Here is a 17,795-nt window from a genome sequence, read left to right as displayed (position 1 = left end):
CTTATTAAACTAATAAAGTATTCTGCTCATTCTCTGTTCATCCATCACAGCTGATAGTAAATCTGTCAGAGCATGATTCCATTGCTGTTGCTGTGACCAACCATTGTTTCACATTAACGGACGTTCAGTGGGTAAATATGACAGCGCCTGATGAAATACTGCTATAATAATGTCATGACATTTCAACTATATGTTTTTTCGCAGCAGTAAACAGTCATTATGAGCCCATGACCTTTGGATGCAGTGCTTTTGGACAAAAACAAATGTCATCATAATAGTAAACTCCTGCCGCCTCCTCCTCTGAAATCTCACAAAGTAGACGAGAGATATTTGATAAGTTCTCAGGTAAGCACAATACCCTGACATTTCGAATGTTGGTCTATACTTAATTTCCGTGGGCACTTGTCAACAACAATAGTGGATAAAAAAAAGTTTCTTAGCTGAGACTTCACTTACTGAGAAACATGGTTATTAGCACAGTATGGTTTTGTAATAAAAATAAAAGGGTGGCAGAAAAGTTACCAACAGGTGGTTAATGCAGAAAAAAATCCAAGAGCCTTGTGGCACTCTCGAGCAACCGAAACTGAAAAGTCTGACTAAACCGCCTTTTAAAACATGGGATTAAAAGCTAGGAGGAATTTGCAGCAGCATAAGAGAGAGAAAACATTGCAGCACACTGGAATTAAGTATACAGGAAGAAAAGACAGCATAATTTGCTACAAAAAATAGAAGCTAAGTGACTGCAATGACTGCCGAAGAAGGGCAAAGCAGCTCAGATGAGACAAGGAAATGTTTACTTGTAGGCCAAAGGCTATGATTATTTGGAGTAATGAGCTTAAGGCAATATTTTGATTTCGGCGTTTAACAAGTTTGAGGTAGCGAGACTTCTTAAATAAGCAAGCTTAATAAGATTCATCTTATAATTAGTCTGCATCCCTGACTGCACAACAAAGGAGGCGAGAACAGCCACAAGAGCGAATACAGTAAATCCTGCGATAGCAACATCACGCCTCAATCACACCTTGATTAAATGCGCTGATCAACCTTGACCTTTCCATCTGATGTTGTCAATTCAATCAATAACACTTAAGTCTTCATATTTGCAATGTAACCAGGCTTACCAAGCCTGAAATATCAGTGTTATTCAAGCATAATGACTTATTAAGATGTGTTCCTGGGGAAGCAGGTGCTCTTTAATAGATTCTTAGTAAGCACTGGCAAACAAGTGTGACACATGGACAAATCACCTGCTTGAATATAATGGCAATCACCTGATGTTGGGCTGATGGTGGCCGGTGGGAAAACTTTAACAAATGGTCCAGCCTTAATGTGGATAAGGATTGGTATGAGCTGCAAGGTGAGGGTCACATCACTGACCAGCACAGTTCAATGCCTCAGAAAAACTAGTTTTCCATTGCCTTAAAAGAAGCCTGAAAGAAGTTAATCAGCGAAGAATAACACCACTGAAGATCTGTCAAACTCTCTATAGGCAAAAAACGTCCCAGTTGGTTTCTTTATTCTGTCTCTTATATTTAGTTTTGACTAAGCAGTACCTTATCACTATGATCTGAATGTGAACTCAGGTCAGTGAGAGTTAGCTTACATTAGCTAAGCTAACAATTACATAACAATTACATAATTAATTAAACAATTACTTGGGATACAGACTTACATTACATGTAAGTCTGTATCCCAAGACTTGTGAGTGTATTGACCAGAGAAAGGCTAATTTTACTGCTTATGAATTAACCTTTTCATGTGTAAGAGGACGAATGTGTTATGTCTTCTTTTAAAAATAAAATAGTCTCATTTTAATGTGCAGCTGTTGCCCAGAGAAACGCAACCCTGTTTGGCATGTTTCACTGGAAATCTTTCCTAATGAAGAGGAAAGAGTACAATGTAGTAGAAAAAGAAAAAAAATGTAATTTTGCCAATATCATTTCCAACTGAAATATATCCTTTGTGACTTTAAAACAAATAAAACAGCATAGTTAAAGTCAAAACCAGTGTGGTTTATAAAATTGTACTCATAGTTTGCTAGTCCAGCAGCAAACTTGCTAGCAGATTAGTTTACTAGTAGTGTTGGTAGCTTGACCACCAGCTTTTGTTTGTAGCTGGCCCTCAAGAGTCTCCCTGACATTAATATGCAAAATGACTTGCTGATTTTACTTGGACCAGGGGGATTTGACACGTTAATCTAAATAGAAAAAGGAGCCTTTCTTGGGTTCAGAATAATTAGCATTGTTAAGCTAATGCTGTTGCTCATACCGTTCGGTTGGTGCAGATGGGGGTGAAGGCATTGGTTCCACAGGTAAACAGCCTGTTTCCATTCACCAGCAGCACCCTGATGTAGTTCTGGCACTCCTCCTGTGGAAACACCCAAGCAAACACACATATCACAGTTAGCAGTTAGCAGCAGCATCATTATCTATCCATTGACAAGCAGCAGCATTAAGCAGAGAGGCAAAATTACACTTTATGCCAATAAATGAGACAAACACCTGCAACTGCGGGAGGGCTACTCTAAAACGTGGCCAAGCCTGACAGAGTCAAATCAAGGCTAATGCCCACATGGCTTAGCCATGTCACATCTTAATTCAACAGGGACCAGATTTGGAGAAGGATCTGAATGAGGTGGAAAACAGATAAATGCAGCAGGTTTGGGAGAGGACCACTTAGGATTAGTTGAGAAAATTGCCTTGGCTTTGTTGACTAGTCAAAAAGTGGAATGAAAGTGTGGCCTCTCCCATGCTTCATTCAAGCAAGTTTCTCTCTGCATTATTCAATCCAAGTAATTTTTCCCTAAATGATAGCACATGCACACACACCACTCTTTTCTTGGCGCACTCCTCCCCTGAGGTTTTGGCCCAGGTTTCTAGCAAACCACTCAGCACTTGTGGTTAAAAGCGCACGACAAATAAAGTGGGACAGGTGGAGTGAATGATTGATTGAATGACTGATTGCCGCTGAACGCCGTGAACTTGTAACATCGCTGTCAGGCTTTCATGAAACCTTGCTGAGGATTTCCATCAACAAAAACTCAGAAAATGTAACAACAGCAGCAGTCAGTATTCATGTCAGAGAGCAGCATTTGTTTTTGTCCTAGGACAAGGTAATAAACTCATAGGGTCCCTGCCACCCGAAAGGGGCTATGGCTGGGTTGGTGAGGGCTCCTCGTAGAAATTTAAAACCTTGTAAATCTGCTATTGTCTGAGCCACTTGAGGTGCCCAGGGCAACCTCCCCTCCCCCTTCTCCCCTTCTCAAGGGTCTGATTTAGGAGTGGAGGGCACTGTAGGAGAGATGGAGGAAGGAGGGAGGGGAAAGGCTTTTATTTCCCCCTATCAAGATGGAGGTTGACTCATAAAACATCTCGTTTCCTGGTGCTAAGCACAGCCTAAGTATGTGTGCATGTGTGTGCAGTAAGACTTGTTATGGGTGCCTATATATCTGTGCTGTTTGCCCAACTCATTGTGCACTGTATGCTGGTGTGTATGTGCGTGCTGGGGCGCAGGGGTGGGGGTGGGCTGTGTGGGCTCTGCATAATTCAATTCTTCAGTACAGTTTGTTTCTACGGTAAATAACGGCATATTTAATATTTGCCCAGCCTCGCAGTCTTGACTTGTTTATGAAAACTTCCTGACAAATGTTCCACGTCTGTACTGTAATACAGAAGCTGTTATACTTGGCTCTCACATTATAAAACAAAACAGAGGCAGCAATCAAGTCCTGTCAAGTCAATTTAACTCTCCTTTCTTCTCCTCGCTGAAATAAATCAAATACACAGGAGAAGAGCGGACACGTATTAAGAAAAAAAATACAATCACTTGTAAATTCACTCAAAGCACAGGCACGGTATCTGTGTAATAGCTTAAGCGATGGTATATTGCTGCGCGCTGAGTTAGGTAATAAACCATCGAGAGCCCTGTCAACGGCGGGAGAATGAAGTCTTTTAATGCTATTCTTGGTGTACATCACAGGAGCTGATCCTCAGAAGGGAACAGTGAGCAAAACAATTCGACTCTCTCAGACAGCAGCGACTCTCAAGGACTGAGGTAGCTTTAGTCTGTAATTCACAACAGCTATCTTGTGCTGGCCAGCCCATGCATGCCTATTATGGGTCCCTAACCACCTTTCACAGGAGGATAAATACACAGCGGTGCACACACATACACACACAGACAGGGATCAGGGCTGGGTAGTCCACCTACAAGTCAAGTGCAGCTCTTAACCAGCTGTTTGGAAGAGAAGGCTATGGCAGCTAACCGCATACAAAAACATACACTTTTGCACAAAGAGAAACTACAAAAACAACAGGATCTCCCTTTGTGCAAGGTCTACAAATAAGAGTTAAGCTGAGGTTGGGAAAGCTTTTTACTTCACAACAAGATGATTTAGATCCTGTTTGAAGGCAATCCCACATACAAAGCAGGGATTCCCAGTGAGTGTATATGTTAAAGCTTAATAAAGAGCTCCATGTTGCTTTCAGGCTTATGTCAATATGTTTCATCATTACTTGCCTTTTATTTTAGTGAGCTATTTGATTGATGTGATGTGTTCTCTGAAGGGAGATCTGTGATTTCTGCCTCCAGAAAATTTGATTTTCTCCAACCATTGTGCCCCAGTGGTGCATTGGTGGGAAAGTCCAACATCTGGGGCCTTCAGTTCAACTGGTAAACAGCATTCACCCATGTGTTATTTTTGTAGATAACCAAACCCACAGGGAAATGTTGAACAATCATCAGCTGTTGTGGAGGCTGCAGCTTTGCAATTTAGAAAAGTGTTCAGCAGCAGTGGAGGTTTTCTTCCTAGTTAGTCATTTCACACATCGATGTCAGTTTATACTTTTTACTCTGGAAGGAGATTTGTCAACTCTGAGAAGACAATCCTTGATGTCATCAAGGTTTTCTTGGGTTGTTTGGACATTAAAGTCCCCCTCCTGTTGATGTCTTTTTAAGGATTTTAATAAGATAACTGAACTTTTTGTGTAAAAAAACATATCAAACACACTTATTATTCAAAGTAGAGTATTTTATATATATATATATTAAACATGTCTGGAGGGGGATCTTTAAACTTTTAGCCACGTTAGCAGCATGGCTGGAGGAATGGCAATGTTGGTTGGTGGGTTGTTCAGTCCTGTGGCTCTCTTTTGTGCAATTTGTCCAAAACCTTTGCTTATGACCTGCGAATCTAATTCCCATCATCCTCAGCTGCACTGTGTTCAGTGCTAATTAGCACATTTTAGCTTGCTCACGCTAAACTGTAATGTTGAACATTATACCTGTTAAGCATCAGCACATTAGCACTGACAATGTGAGAATGTTAGCAGTGATGTTAGCTTTTGCCTCAAAGCTAAGGTTTGGCTATGTGCAGCCTCACAGAGCTGATAGCAAAAACAGGGTCTAGCAATGAGATTATACTGAGTTGCATTATGGGAAGTGTAGTATCTATGGTCTCTCTTTATTAAATCCAATAAGTTTAGTTAGCTGCTAAGTGCAACCATGAACCCAATTCATGGAGTCCATCTTTTACAGAGGACAAGATGTTCTTTTTTTTTTTTTTTTTTTTTTTTTTTTTTTTTTACAATGTCAATACTAAAACTTGTTTTTCTCAACAAAGTGACAAGGGTCTGATAAAGCAATATAACAGTGTGACATTTCAAATGCTAAGGCATCAGTTAAACTGACCTCAGATTTTCCACGGCTAAAGCAGGCTCCCTTGGTGAACTCATCGCAGTGCCACTCAGCCTCCTGCAGAGAGAGAGAAAAACGGCACAAAGCTCTCAATAAACCATCAAGAAGAAGCAAACATCAGAAGCATTTGGCGCCATGTCACCACGAACCACTTTGAAAGCCACTCAGGGAACCCAAACAAAACAATGCCTGGCTCTCAACTGTGGCAAAATCCCCACCTTTTTGAAGTCAATTTGATGTCTGTGGACTTGATGTCTGAGATAGCCCGGCAATAGAAATGGCACAGAAGACATGAAAACAAATGTAACAGAAATCAATCCTGCGATGAGTTCGAAATGCTGGCTCAGTCACCGATCTCTGGCTGATGACTATGCTTTAATTTGAGTGGGAGGAATGAATTAAAACAGAAGTGAACAGCAAATGAATCTGACATTACATCTTCTCTGTACTCTCAGTACCACATACACACACTCACACGTACACACTTACAGTACACATAAGTTTATAAGCCATGTTAAATACAGACATAGAATCCAATTAAGGTGCATACCAAGTGCAGACCTCAAGAAATGAGAGGCAAGTGTGCGCAGAGCCAAATGCCAATTTGATTTATGTGTGAGGGAAAAGGAGGGATCTTCAGACATAACACGCGAGTCCCCAGAGTGGGTTGTCAATGTGATTTACATGTGAGGAAGAACCAGAGAGACGCCTTTTACATTTTACAACAGGAGGGAGAGGAATAAGAAGATAAAACCTCGACTTGTCTCCTCCGAGGGTGAAGACACCAGCGTGCTACAATTTCTACCATTTAATTTCAGCGTGACCTCTGGGGGGAGGGGGGTTTCTCATTGATAAACGTTCTCTAGTCATGAAATGAGTGTTGGCCTGGGGGCAGCAGCGGGCCACTAAGACACTCACGCTTGTGACATGCAGAATTACCTGTCACTGCCACCAGCTCTGTATGATTGGCAAAGAGAGGAATACTGAACTGAAAAACTGGCACAATAACAACGCTTAATGCCAAGTCATGAAAAGTCTCCAAAAGTAAAACTATTCCACTTATTTTTTGGCCATGGTGGTACAACTTTCTTGCAGTAATAATCTGGCTAGTGGCCAGAGGCGCAGGACCCACTCTCTGTGGGAATATAGTAAATATCGCTAACTGAAAGAGAATATTAGATTTCACCTTGGTATCAGGCCTGTTTTATGCCAGGACAAGAGGGGAAACGAAAGCTGAGCCCCCCTCAGCACTTAGGAGAACTTCTTTCATTTCCTCTTTGTGAAGGCTCTGGGAGTTTTCTTCTGTGTGTTTTATGACAAGGCCTTTGCTTTCCGCCTCGCTGGCCTTTGGGAGGCGTAGAAATGCCCCGTATGTACACACTTGCATAAATGCACACATAGGCAGCAACAGCAAGGAGCTTAGAGGGAGGAGAGAGCTCGGGGTGTGTGGTATTATTCAGGGAGGATAAGATATGGAGTATTAATGGGAGCTGGCTGCTCTCTTTCCCTTCTCAGTGTGTGTGCATGCGTGTCTCAGTTCGCATTCCAGGCCAAAGCAGGCTATTCTTGGGCCGTGCCGCCACCGCACACACAAACCACACGCATCAGCACAGCCTGCACACACAGCACCACGGCGCGTCCCAGTGGAGTTGAATGTGGGCGCTGAAAAGTGCTTTCACTAATCGCATGGGGCGAGGAAAACCTGTTAATGGCCCGAAACCTTACTCACTCACGTTCAGGGTAAAAATCAATCATAATACAATACAAAATTACAACTTGGGATCATGTTAAAGGGAGCAAAGTGGTTACTTTTATCATTACGGGGCGATTATGTGCTGTCTCATCATCTGAAATAGTTCAAAGCAGACTTTCAGAATACTATATACTCCCATTACATCTCTAAGACATCAACTTTATGACTAGCCTACTGAAGAAGGTGATGTCCATCAGCCTGTAAGTGGGGGATGTGCTGGCATCACTGACCATTAAAGCCACACTATCTGACTGCCTTGCCTCAGATAGTCTGGAGTAAAGAACAGAATCACAGGCATGGAAAGGCAAGCACAAGTATCATTAAGAAGCATTAAAAGCTCATTAACATGCTATTGTTCAGCCACTGCACTCCTATGATGAAGCTGTCTTGAACGGAAATATGTCTGGAAAGTGCTGTCGTGAAACAATAATTCTTGGCTTTATCAGGAGAAGCTGTTACAAAGATCTGTTTTATATGTCTTTGTCACCAAGAAGAAACTGAAATAGAGACTTAGCAGGGAAACAAAGACGATGGGAGAACAAGAGAGGACGTGGATTAAATTTAGGGAGCAGTGTATGGTGGTGATTTGGTCCAAAAGAGCAAAACAAAATCAATCATGGCACTCTAATCATCTTTGGATAAAAGTGTCCATTGGATGCTATGGAAATGAAAGAGATATACAGCTATTAGAGAATAAGTATGGTTTATTACAACTATTTCTTTTCTTGGTTTTGGTCATCATTTTCATTGGGTGTGGTAACAGGTACGACTCTGATGAGTACAGTTGAACCAGAAGCCGGTGTGTAAACTGCCCAGAAATGGTGCTCCGCGGTGAAACAGTGTTGATCAGCCTGTCGTCACGCATAGGTCATCAGTGTAAGGAGGTTATTACAATGCATATTTACCTTTATTATTAGGCTGTGACCTTTAGTGGCTGCAGTAATTATGATGGGAGCAAAAGGGGGAAGGTGATGGAGTAGAAAAGGCAGGAAGTCCGCAAATGGAGGAAGGAGGGGTGGATGGTTCAAACAAGAGGATGCTGTTCATGTCCTGTGTAGAACCAAAAGTCAACATGGACCTATTTTAATTTATGTAATGTAATTTTGTTATGAAATGTAAAAATGGATGTTTATAACAAACAGTTTGGATAAAAATCTGTTATGCTTGATTAACCTGAGAGATGTTTAAAACCTGCGTGATCATCTGATTGCTCCTTCTTCTTGCCACATCTGACAAAACTGCAATATTGCCAAGATCTCAGCGTGGTGAGTCCAGTCTATTTATTAACAGATGGTACACTCACCAATACTACAAAAACAGACCAATGTTATAAACAACCAGAATAATCCTTTAAGCAAGATAAAGTGATTAAGAAGCATCATTTCAGAGAGAGGCAGAGGGAATTTGGCACAGTTAGCAGCAGTCGTTTGTTGCTTCAGGGAAGCCGAAGAGAAAATTCCTAAGAAATGTTATGTTCCGCGTGTTCGCCCTCTCTACTGTCCCCTGTAATGGGTGCAATCCTCAGTGATGAACCATTGTGCTCAGGACTTACAATGAGAGGCTATTGTCACCACGAGGTGGGTGCAGGAGAGATACCAGGGGAGGGAGTGGGCAGAGAGGGAGACAGACAGAAACAGAAGAAAGGACACAGAGAGGAAAATAAGGGACAAACAGAAGACAAAAAAAACAAAAAAAACAACAAAGAGAAAACAGAGTCCAACTTAGGAGCCAGCCAGAACAAGGAAGACAGTGTGGGCAGAGCGCAGTAGTCAGTGAGATGGAGGAGGGAGCGAGGAGCTGAATTCTAAAACAGCACTGTTTCCAGACATGATATTGAATATATTTTGCATAAAGAGGGTCCAGAGAACACACTCGCTGCTGACAGCTGTCTAGCTTTATGAAATGACTGGCTGTGTGTCTCATTACAAGGGGACGGCGGGTTGAGAGTGAGAGCCGGACAAATCCTGTCGGGGAAATCTAATCTGCCTTATGAATAGCTGATATTACCGTTTGATGTGCTGGCACAATATTTACCATTCAGACTGATGTCTGCTGATGTAAGCTGCTGAAAGATTTACACTTGAAATTGGTCTAGATGTAATGTCTGAATGAGTGTGTAGGACTGAGTCACTACACATATCACTGTAGCATCATAAAAAGATAAGTCAGTGCTGAAGTGACCCCCTACTAGGCTTCTTTCTACTTCTACTCACAGCCCTCCTGCAAAACATCAAACGCTATGATATCCCTAAACGTGCTGGTATCTACATCTCCAATCCCATTGATGCTTTTTATTCTATGCATTTAAATGGCCAAGTTAGTGGATTGTAGTAATTGAATTAGCAATGCTTCCAGAGATATGGAGGACGGTTTCTGTTAGCTACTGATTAGCAGGGCTAATTGTCTGTCTGACAAAGTGTAATTGCAAGAGACAGGCCCATGAAATACAACATGTGCGACTGGGGAGAGCCTTTTGTTTTCTTTGGAGTCCCCTTCCTTCTTAACGACACAACAATACGAGGGGAAGTGAAGAAAAATGGACGCACAATGTACATCTCAACACCATACAGTGTCTGCTGCCAAGGGGAGCTGTTATGGATAGTGTTTTCATGTGCCAGTGCAGAAGGGGAGAGGGGCCGGAGTAAATATCTACTATTTTTTTTCCTGCTCTGATGCTGTATTGAATGGTGAACAATGCCACTGATCCTCCTCATCCCAGTGCTTATTGACTTAATGCTGTGCCACAGTGTTTCTGTTGATACTCAGCCTCAGCGTCTGCATCCTGTTTCCATTTAGCCTGGAAAAAGCAAGCTCATTCTGGATTCTTAAAAGGGATGCTTGTTTTTTCCTTTAATTTCTTCTTACATTAGTAGCTTGGCTGAGGATATTGTCAATTCAAAGAGTTCTTGTTTTTTTTACTTGCAAATTACACACTTTGGGTTTTCAGGACCAGCATGAAAGTATGTAGCCTGTGGTTAGAGCAGGTGTGAAAGCGTAAAGATGGAGCTAAAAATGGACAGGCAGGGTTCATTGTATCACGGTATTCAACGACGTCAAAGAACATTATTTGGGGAGCTCACGTGCAGACGGAAAAACAAGGCCAATTTGGCCATTCATCAGCCCAAGAAAAACAATGGCAAATTGAACACAATGCAAATGCAGAGGGGCCAATTCATCAGTGTTTCTCCCCTCTCTGCAGTGGGCCATGGAAGGTGGATAATGGCAATGCCAGCATTGATTCCCCTGCCCATGGCTGGCAGCAGCCGAGGGTACGCCGCTGAATGAGGGACAGAGGGGGAAGAAGGACAATACAGATGTGTGATATAAGGAAGGATTCACCTGCAGTTGGGGGAAGAACATTGTGCTTTATGGCTGATGTTTTTATAGCTAATTCTTAAGCTGCCGTAACTCCAAATGTCTCATTAGTTGTGCATGCTGCAGAGTTTAGTCTCCTTTTTTTCACTTCAGCTGCACAAGTTTGAAAGTGGAGCAAGGAGAAAAGTATCAACCTTTTGTTCTTGACAGTGTTTTCCAGATCAGTGAAGATGAGGGTAGAGGTTGACAGGGAGAGGAAGGCCTCTTCAGGCTGGTGAGACACTGCAGAAAAAAAACTTTAAGTACCAGATATTAACTCCAATCAAGGCCATAGGGAGGACTGACTCTTCAAAGCCTGACTCGTCCCACTTCAACCCCTGATTGCCTTTCAGTTTGAGTACAGCCAGCAAGCCAGCAAGATTTTCTATTCACACTGTTTATGACTGTGAAAGTGCCCCCCTGTCGTGTAACCGGTTCCTCAGACAAACCTTTATATCACTCATAAGTGACTGAACACTAAGGGGGCAATAAAAGCATGAAAGTTCTCAGATGATTTTGACAAAGGCTCGCTCGCTCTCCAACTTCTGGTGTTCTTAGCTCTTTTCTATCTATTATTACCTCCAAGCAAGGAGGACATTTACTGAGGAGATCATGGCTGCTGGGCTCAGGCTCAATCGATCTCTGGGTCTCAACTCGATATGTGCAATAGTGCAGGTTAGACCAGCAGTGTTTAGCTACCACTCTGAGTGTCACTACTCTCTACACCCTCCGCAATACAACGGTGAGACTACCAAGTATTCAAGGTTCATTTTGCAGAAATCACACCACAACCAAGGGCAGGAAAAAGTGGGTGGGATTCGTTTTGCCTTCATGCAGCAGCAGACCTTGGTGGCTGCTGTTTCCATAAATGTTTCATGGATGTACATACAAGATGAGATCAGCCCATCATCGATCATATGATAATTATATCCACCTCTTTAGGGTATTATAGGCTGTTTGTATTTCGCAGGCTCCGAGCCTTGTGCTCTGTCAAACCATACACAGCCTCCCTCTTAGTGCTGCCAGCCATGCAAGAACAAATCACTGCCACTGGGCATTATCTGACAGGGCTGATGCATGGGGATGGGGTGAAATCACAAAGACAAGCGTAGGTGTAGCTTTTAGCTTGTTTTCCTTCTGCAGGAAAGAAAGAAAAAAAAAGAACCTCACGCAACTCTTTTGAACCTCGGTGCAATTGAAATAAAACGCACTGCACTACTAAGGACTGCTTGTGCCGCAACTTTCTTTGTTTGCTCTGGCACTTGCAGCACCAGATTCCGCTTATAAATCTATGTAATCAATCGGCAATGCATGTAATGTGAGTGGAGCAACAGTGCCAAAGGGGAAATCCATTCAAGTCTTTCATATCCAGCATCAACAAGAATGACAAATATATGTAAACCAGGCCACAGAGGCAACCGAATCTCTGTGCAGTGAATCTCTGGTTTTATGTCTGGATGAAAAAGGAGGAAGGAACGAGAAATATTTCAGTGGGAGATGAACGGAGGAATAGCACTTCAGCAGCTGAACTTTGCCTTCCCCTTGACTCTATAGCCCTGGTCCAGTCAAATGCAAAGTAAGGACTAGCACATGGGTCAGCATAATTTGGCTCCAGGCCTTGGCAGGGATTACCAGCTCCTATTCTCTTAAGAGAAGATGTCTTAGAGATGAGGGGTTGATCGGGTCAGTGGAATCTCCTCGCAGATTTTGCAGCGCCAGCCGAGCGCAGGACGAAATAAAGACGGAGGGATGATTGGGTGCGAGGATGGCACAGAGCATCTTTAAAAAGCATCTGTGTCCCAGTGAGCGGCCACAAAAGACCGGCTCTGCATGAATCCTCGTCTCTCTCCGTGGGGGGTTTCTCTGCTTTCTTTCCTCTGTCTGTCTTCCTGCTCCCTGATTCCTTTGTGTGTGCCGCCCTTCCCTCCTTCCCATCCAACACACTCAGTCTTGCTCTTTACTTCATCTGAACGTTTTTCTCATTTTGCCTTTCCAGGCGGATTTATAGCACCGCTCTCTCCCTTTGTTCCATCCAGCCATTCTCACTCAACTCTTTCTCTTTCTCTCCCTCCTCATCCTCTCCCATGGTTTTCCAGGATGTAAATGACCAACATTAGGAGTTGTCTAATCATCAAAGAACCCTCGCTGCTACCACCTAGAAATAAACCCGTCGATGTGTCAATGTTTGTATGGTAACTCAGTGGGTCACAAAACGCTTAGCTCCACAGGGGGGGCTGTGGGCTCAAGTGTGAAAAAAGGAGGTAAAATGGGAGGTTGCAGACAGAGGAAGGGAGATGAAAGACAGAGCAACATAATTGCTACCTTGACCATACTTCTATTTATGTATGCAGATTTTGTGCAACATGCCGTCACAGGCAGAAACTCTAGCCCTGAAGTTATCACTCTTTAATTTCTGTTTCATATTTCAGATCATTTGATTCTCTCCTGTGGATGTTTTGACAGTGCTAGCTTGAGATGAGCGGGAGAGTTTAACTGGAATGGTTGAATCACATTAAAGAAATTGCACATGGTGTTGATTCCCAGCAAAATGTGGCAAAGTACAGCTGGAGAGTATATGTCATGTACAGTTTCAAATTGGATTTAAACACTCTTTACCTCCCTCTGTGTATCAACCCACAGCACTGTCGACCAAACCTACTGTCACTCTACTGGATGGGAAGTTGTTGTGACATTTGAAATGTTAAACCATTTTTCTGTAACGGCTTTAAGTTGTGGAAGCTGGCAGCACGCTATGACTGTAGCGCGGTGTTTGTTGGAGGCAGTCAGCGCTCTGGATGCCAGTGCCAGAGTGACTGTAAGAGTCAAATGAGCAGACAGACTGAGTAGATGTTCACTCAGAAAAGTGGGTGAGTCAGACTGAGGGAAAAACCGAAAGACAGAGCGGAAGAGAATTAGCACTCACCTGGATCAGTGTCAGGTCTTCCAGATTGAGCCTGAAGAGGTGGTTTCTGTAAAAAGAACAAAGTATGTAAGTTGATGGAGGCATTTCTGCAAATAAACCGAGAAGAAAAAAAAGATGTGTGCATGTTACAGCATCCCTGCTCAAAGGCCAGAGCTCTGCACAGTTTTTATCTGTGTTCTCTCTCTAGCTCTTTCATCTCCACCCCTCTACCCAAAGTGCCACCAGCACAAAGGGATTTCACTTCAAAAAAGGGAGCATACAGACTTAAACTGGTTAAAGTGGAAACAGACAACTTTTCAGCGCCCCCTAGAGTTTTCAAGTGGTATTACTGTTGCCGCTGTTGTCGCAAACACAACCAGATCGCTTTCCATTTACCTCAGAGGTACCCTGTACCCTGGTTACATCAGCAGCTGCCAACAACCCAGGATACGCTGCATTTGTTTCTGAATTAACATGAAGGAATGATCAACGCCACATTGGAAAAAAAGAGCGAGGGAAGAATGTTGTTAACTGAAAAAGTAAAGCGAATTTGTGATAATCTTACAATCTTCAAGCAAAAACATGTTTCAAAGGATGTCGAACAAACATAAAATCATACTCATCCACCAATTTAGCATTGCATTTCTATAAGAATGTCAAACTCATAATGAAAAAAAGAATCTGAACTGACGCATTCCTTGTCAAAACCTGGCGCCTACATTATCCACAGTGCAACTGGGTAATGAGTAATGCTGGTAGCGGATAATGTAGCCTTGAGCAGATAGCCTCAAGCCGCGATGAGGGGTGGACTGCAGGGTCTGGTACAGTTAGCTCACATCTTTCTAACTCCACACAGCCAGATTTTTTATTTTCAAACTTCAGATCCGACCCACACTGACTCAAGTGACATCACTTGAGGCAATTTGTCAGATTCTGTAGGGCTCCCTCTGGAGCCACAAAAGACAACTTTTTTCACATGTGCAGTAGTACTCCCCAAGACCTGTAAAGAGACATTGATGTGTAAAATCAGTGGGGTTCCCCTTGAAAACTGCTGCCTCTGAAGCTTCTGAAGTTTTCTCCACTCAGAAGTTAAACTGAACCCTTTCACTGGTGTCATAAGGAGTTATAAGAGTGAATTTTGGGGATTGTTAGATTCAATCACTGCAGCAAGTGATGGACCTCTCAGTTTGGCCAACCCATAATTAGGGGACAAAAAAAGATGAGATGAGTCAGTGTTAAAACATTGTACAGTATGCTCCCAACTCCTAGAGTTCTGTGTGCACGAGAAGCAGGCAGCAAGTGACAGAGAAAGACAGAGATTGAGAGAAAATCAAAGCCTGGCAGTGAATCCTCACTCTAATAAGTGCCTATCCTGTCTCGCCTGGAGCTTTCCAAATTTGCACAGCACAAACAGAACAGCATGTGAAACTTTTCAAGAAACATTAGGTTCTAATGAACGCCCTCTCAAGGGGAATACTAAATATACTGACTAACGATGTGTCAGACTGGCTACTAAAACCATTATATGCCATTACCAGAGTGAGATCATATGCAACCTGACAATTAGGACTAACATTAATAATTATGATTTTTTTTTTCCCTTTGACACATTGGAATTACCCATACTTTGTGCTTTTTGTTCCATAAGCCAATCATGGACTTGAATGATTTTTATTGCATTGCTTAAAAACTGTTTTGCAGGCAACAGCTTTAACAACAACCCATAATGTGTTTTTCTTTCATATCAGCAATTATTTTTAAAGAGCAAGTATTGTCTTTTCATAAAGTAGATGTCTCATTTCGGAGTGAAAATCATCAAGCACACATACACAAAGGCACAAACACTTTCGCTGAGATCTATCTATCTCCTGAAGAGTGGCTATCAGCCAGGTCTCAGTGCGGCCGCGGCCCTGTTTTACTGTATTGATATTTGCATCGATCCCTCTTTCCTTCCATTATCACTCATACTTCACCCAGCCTGCAGCCATCCATCCAACCACATCGCCTTTCACAGTTAGACACTCAACAGCCGTCGAGTTGGCACCGAGAATTGAACTAAATCTCTTATTTGATTTTTTTGAGTGCTCCAAATGCCATGTGTTGATAGAATTGGCTGAGTTGGGCCTAAAAATAAAAGATGGCCGGCAGAAAACATTGTGCTTCTGTTGTACATTATATTATATTATATAAATATATCAGTTTCAGGGGAATTCACTCACCTCTTCGACCTGATTAACCTTTTCCATCTAAGTTCCTTGGGTGCATTAGTAAATTCCCTGGGCTCACTTTGTTTGTTGTTGTTTCTTCCTGCTGGCTCCTCTGTTATCTCCTGTTCACGTTGTAGTGAGTGTTTCTTTTTATTGACAACTAAGCCATTAAGAGAAGTGCAGAGCGCACTTCATCAGCCAGAGACTCACACAGCGTGAATGTATATACCCAGTCAAACACACACACACACACACACACACACACACACACACACACACACACACACACACAAAACACTTGGCAACACACACAGGCTCAAATTTGATCACATGCATGCATGAACATTGCAGAAATACACGGTTAAAAGCAAAATTGTTTATCACTAAATGTGTGCAATCCCTTTCAAATTCAGTGTCTCAATCAGAAAATCTGAGAAAGACACACACACACACACACACACACACACACACACACACACACACACACACACACACTTGGCTGGGCTTGACAAAGACAATAGACTTGGAAACAATCCCCAAAGCCATTTTTCTCTGGCTTTTGAACACATCTATAGAGAAACTGATCATTACTCATGCAATGCACCAACAAACACTGAAAAAATGGCAAATGAAAGACAAGACAATAAAAGGACAGACAACAATGGAAAGAGACAGGAGGCAAGAGAAAATGAGACAGAGAGAAAGGGAAAATTACAAACTCAGATATGTTACCTGGCACCGACGATTAGCTCGTTCTGGCCGGGGTCAAAGGTCAGCTGTGAGTAATCCACCGTGCCCTCTGCCTTGAACCTGAAGATCCACTGCTCCATCTCTGCCAACGACACCGCAGGACACAACAACAGTGAGCCAATCAGAGCGGAGAGTTTATGACTGCAGATGTCAGCTGTGTTGATGAATTATGTGCGTTCAAAGGGCTGCTGTAACTTTCCTCAAGACGCTCACAGAGTGGGGTTCTTAAAGAGCATGTTAATAATAGCAGCACGTTTTCCCGCCACTGCCTTTGTTCTGATTTTCATCTTTGCTCCTACCTTTCCTCCATATTCACTGATGCTGAGGAGCATTTGCGATGTAAATACTAGAGCAATGGCAAGAAAGCAGTAGGAGTGTTCCAGACTATAATTGAGATTATAGTAGTTATAGGGCAGTAATGCTGCATTATTGGCAGGTGCAAATGGTTGTTTGCCACACATCAGCAAAGCCTGCAATAATAGACTGAAGAGGAAGGGCTCATTAAAAATAATGAGAAGCGTGGGGGGTCTGTGTACCTGCCACATGCAGCAATACAATGATATCATGAACGTTTATCACAGTTATTAACATTATTTTATTTGAGATCAGGATGTGACACCCGAGCAAATCGCTGCTAGACGGTAATGAAAGCAGTGTTCTGGATGAACGTGTTAAAAGAGCTCATTGAATGTACTCATGTTTTTGGTGAATGGAGAATTGAAATTATCCATTTGAAACTAATGAACGTGAGCGTTGTTGAGTCCTGTGAGAGTTAATGATGCTCACTCACTGTGTTTTACAGCATGTCCTCTTATGGTTTTTGACCTAACTTGACTTATTCACAGCACTTCATTTGTTTCTAACATGATTTTTAAGATTCCCTCCAATGAAAATCAAGTTTTTCACTTTGCTAACATGTCAGTGTTGTGTTTCTTATATGTGCAAAATAAGTGGTCAACGCCATGGCTGAGTATTTCTGCCTTGGAACTTGCACCAATGATGATGAGCAGAGTGAAAGGTGAAGCTGCAGGCGAGCGGTGGAGGGATGAGTGGAAATCGAGGCGGGGACTATTTGCATAATCATAGATATGTGCAAGCTAAACGGAGGTAAAGGTACAGTTACATCTAAGCCATT

General features: G+C 42.5%; 1 protein-coding gene across 3 annotated transcripts in view; it reads right to left on the bottom strand.

Moving 5' to 3' along the window:
• sema5a (sema domain, seven thrombospondin repeats (type 1 and type 1-like), transmembrane domain (TM) and short cytoplasmic domain, (semaphorin) 5A) overlaps nucleotides 1-17,795 on the bottom strand; it is a 117,990-nt gene that overhangs the window by 59,370 nt on the left and 40,825 nt on the right. For all 3 annotated transcript variants that reach the window (XR_013079377.1, XR_013079378.1, XM_076761222.1), the window contains exons 3-6: nucleotides 16,643-16,742; nucleotides 13,725-13,770; nucleotides 5,689-5,751; nucleotides 2,269-2,367 (exon numbers count right to left, since the gene is read on the bottom strand). Coding sequence is in view for 1 of the 3 variants with exons in the window: in XM_076761222.1 (XP_076617337.1) it covers nucleotides 2,269-2,367; nucleotides 5,689-5,751; nucleotides 13,725-13,770; nucleotides 16,643-16,742 (308 nt within the window). In the remaining 2 variants the exon portion in view is untranslated. The remainder of the gene's footprint in view (nucleotides 1-2,268; nucleotides 2,368-5,688; nucleotides 5,752-13,724; nucleotides 13,771-16,642; nucleotides 16,743-17,795) is intronic.

Source organism: Chaetodon auriga, chromosome 21 (genome assembly GCF_051107435.1).
Source record: "Chaetodon auriga isolate fChaAug3 chromosome 21, fChaAug3.hap1, whole genome shotgun sequence".
NCBI classification, from domain to species: domain Eukaryota; kingdom Metazoa; phylum Chordata; class Actinopteri; order Chaetodontiformes; family Chaetodontidae; genus Chaetodon; species Chaetodon auriga.
Note: the sequence above shows the minus strand (reverse complement) of the source record. Positions and strands in the feature narration are given on the sequence as shown.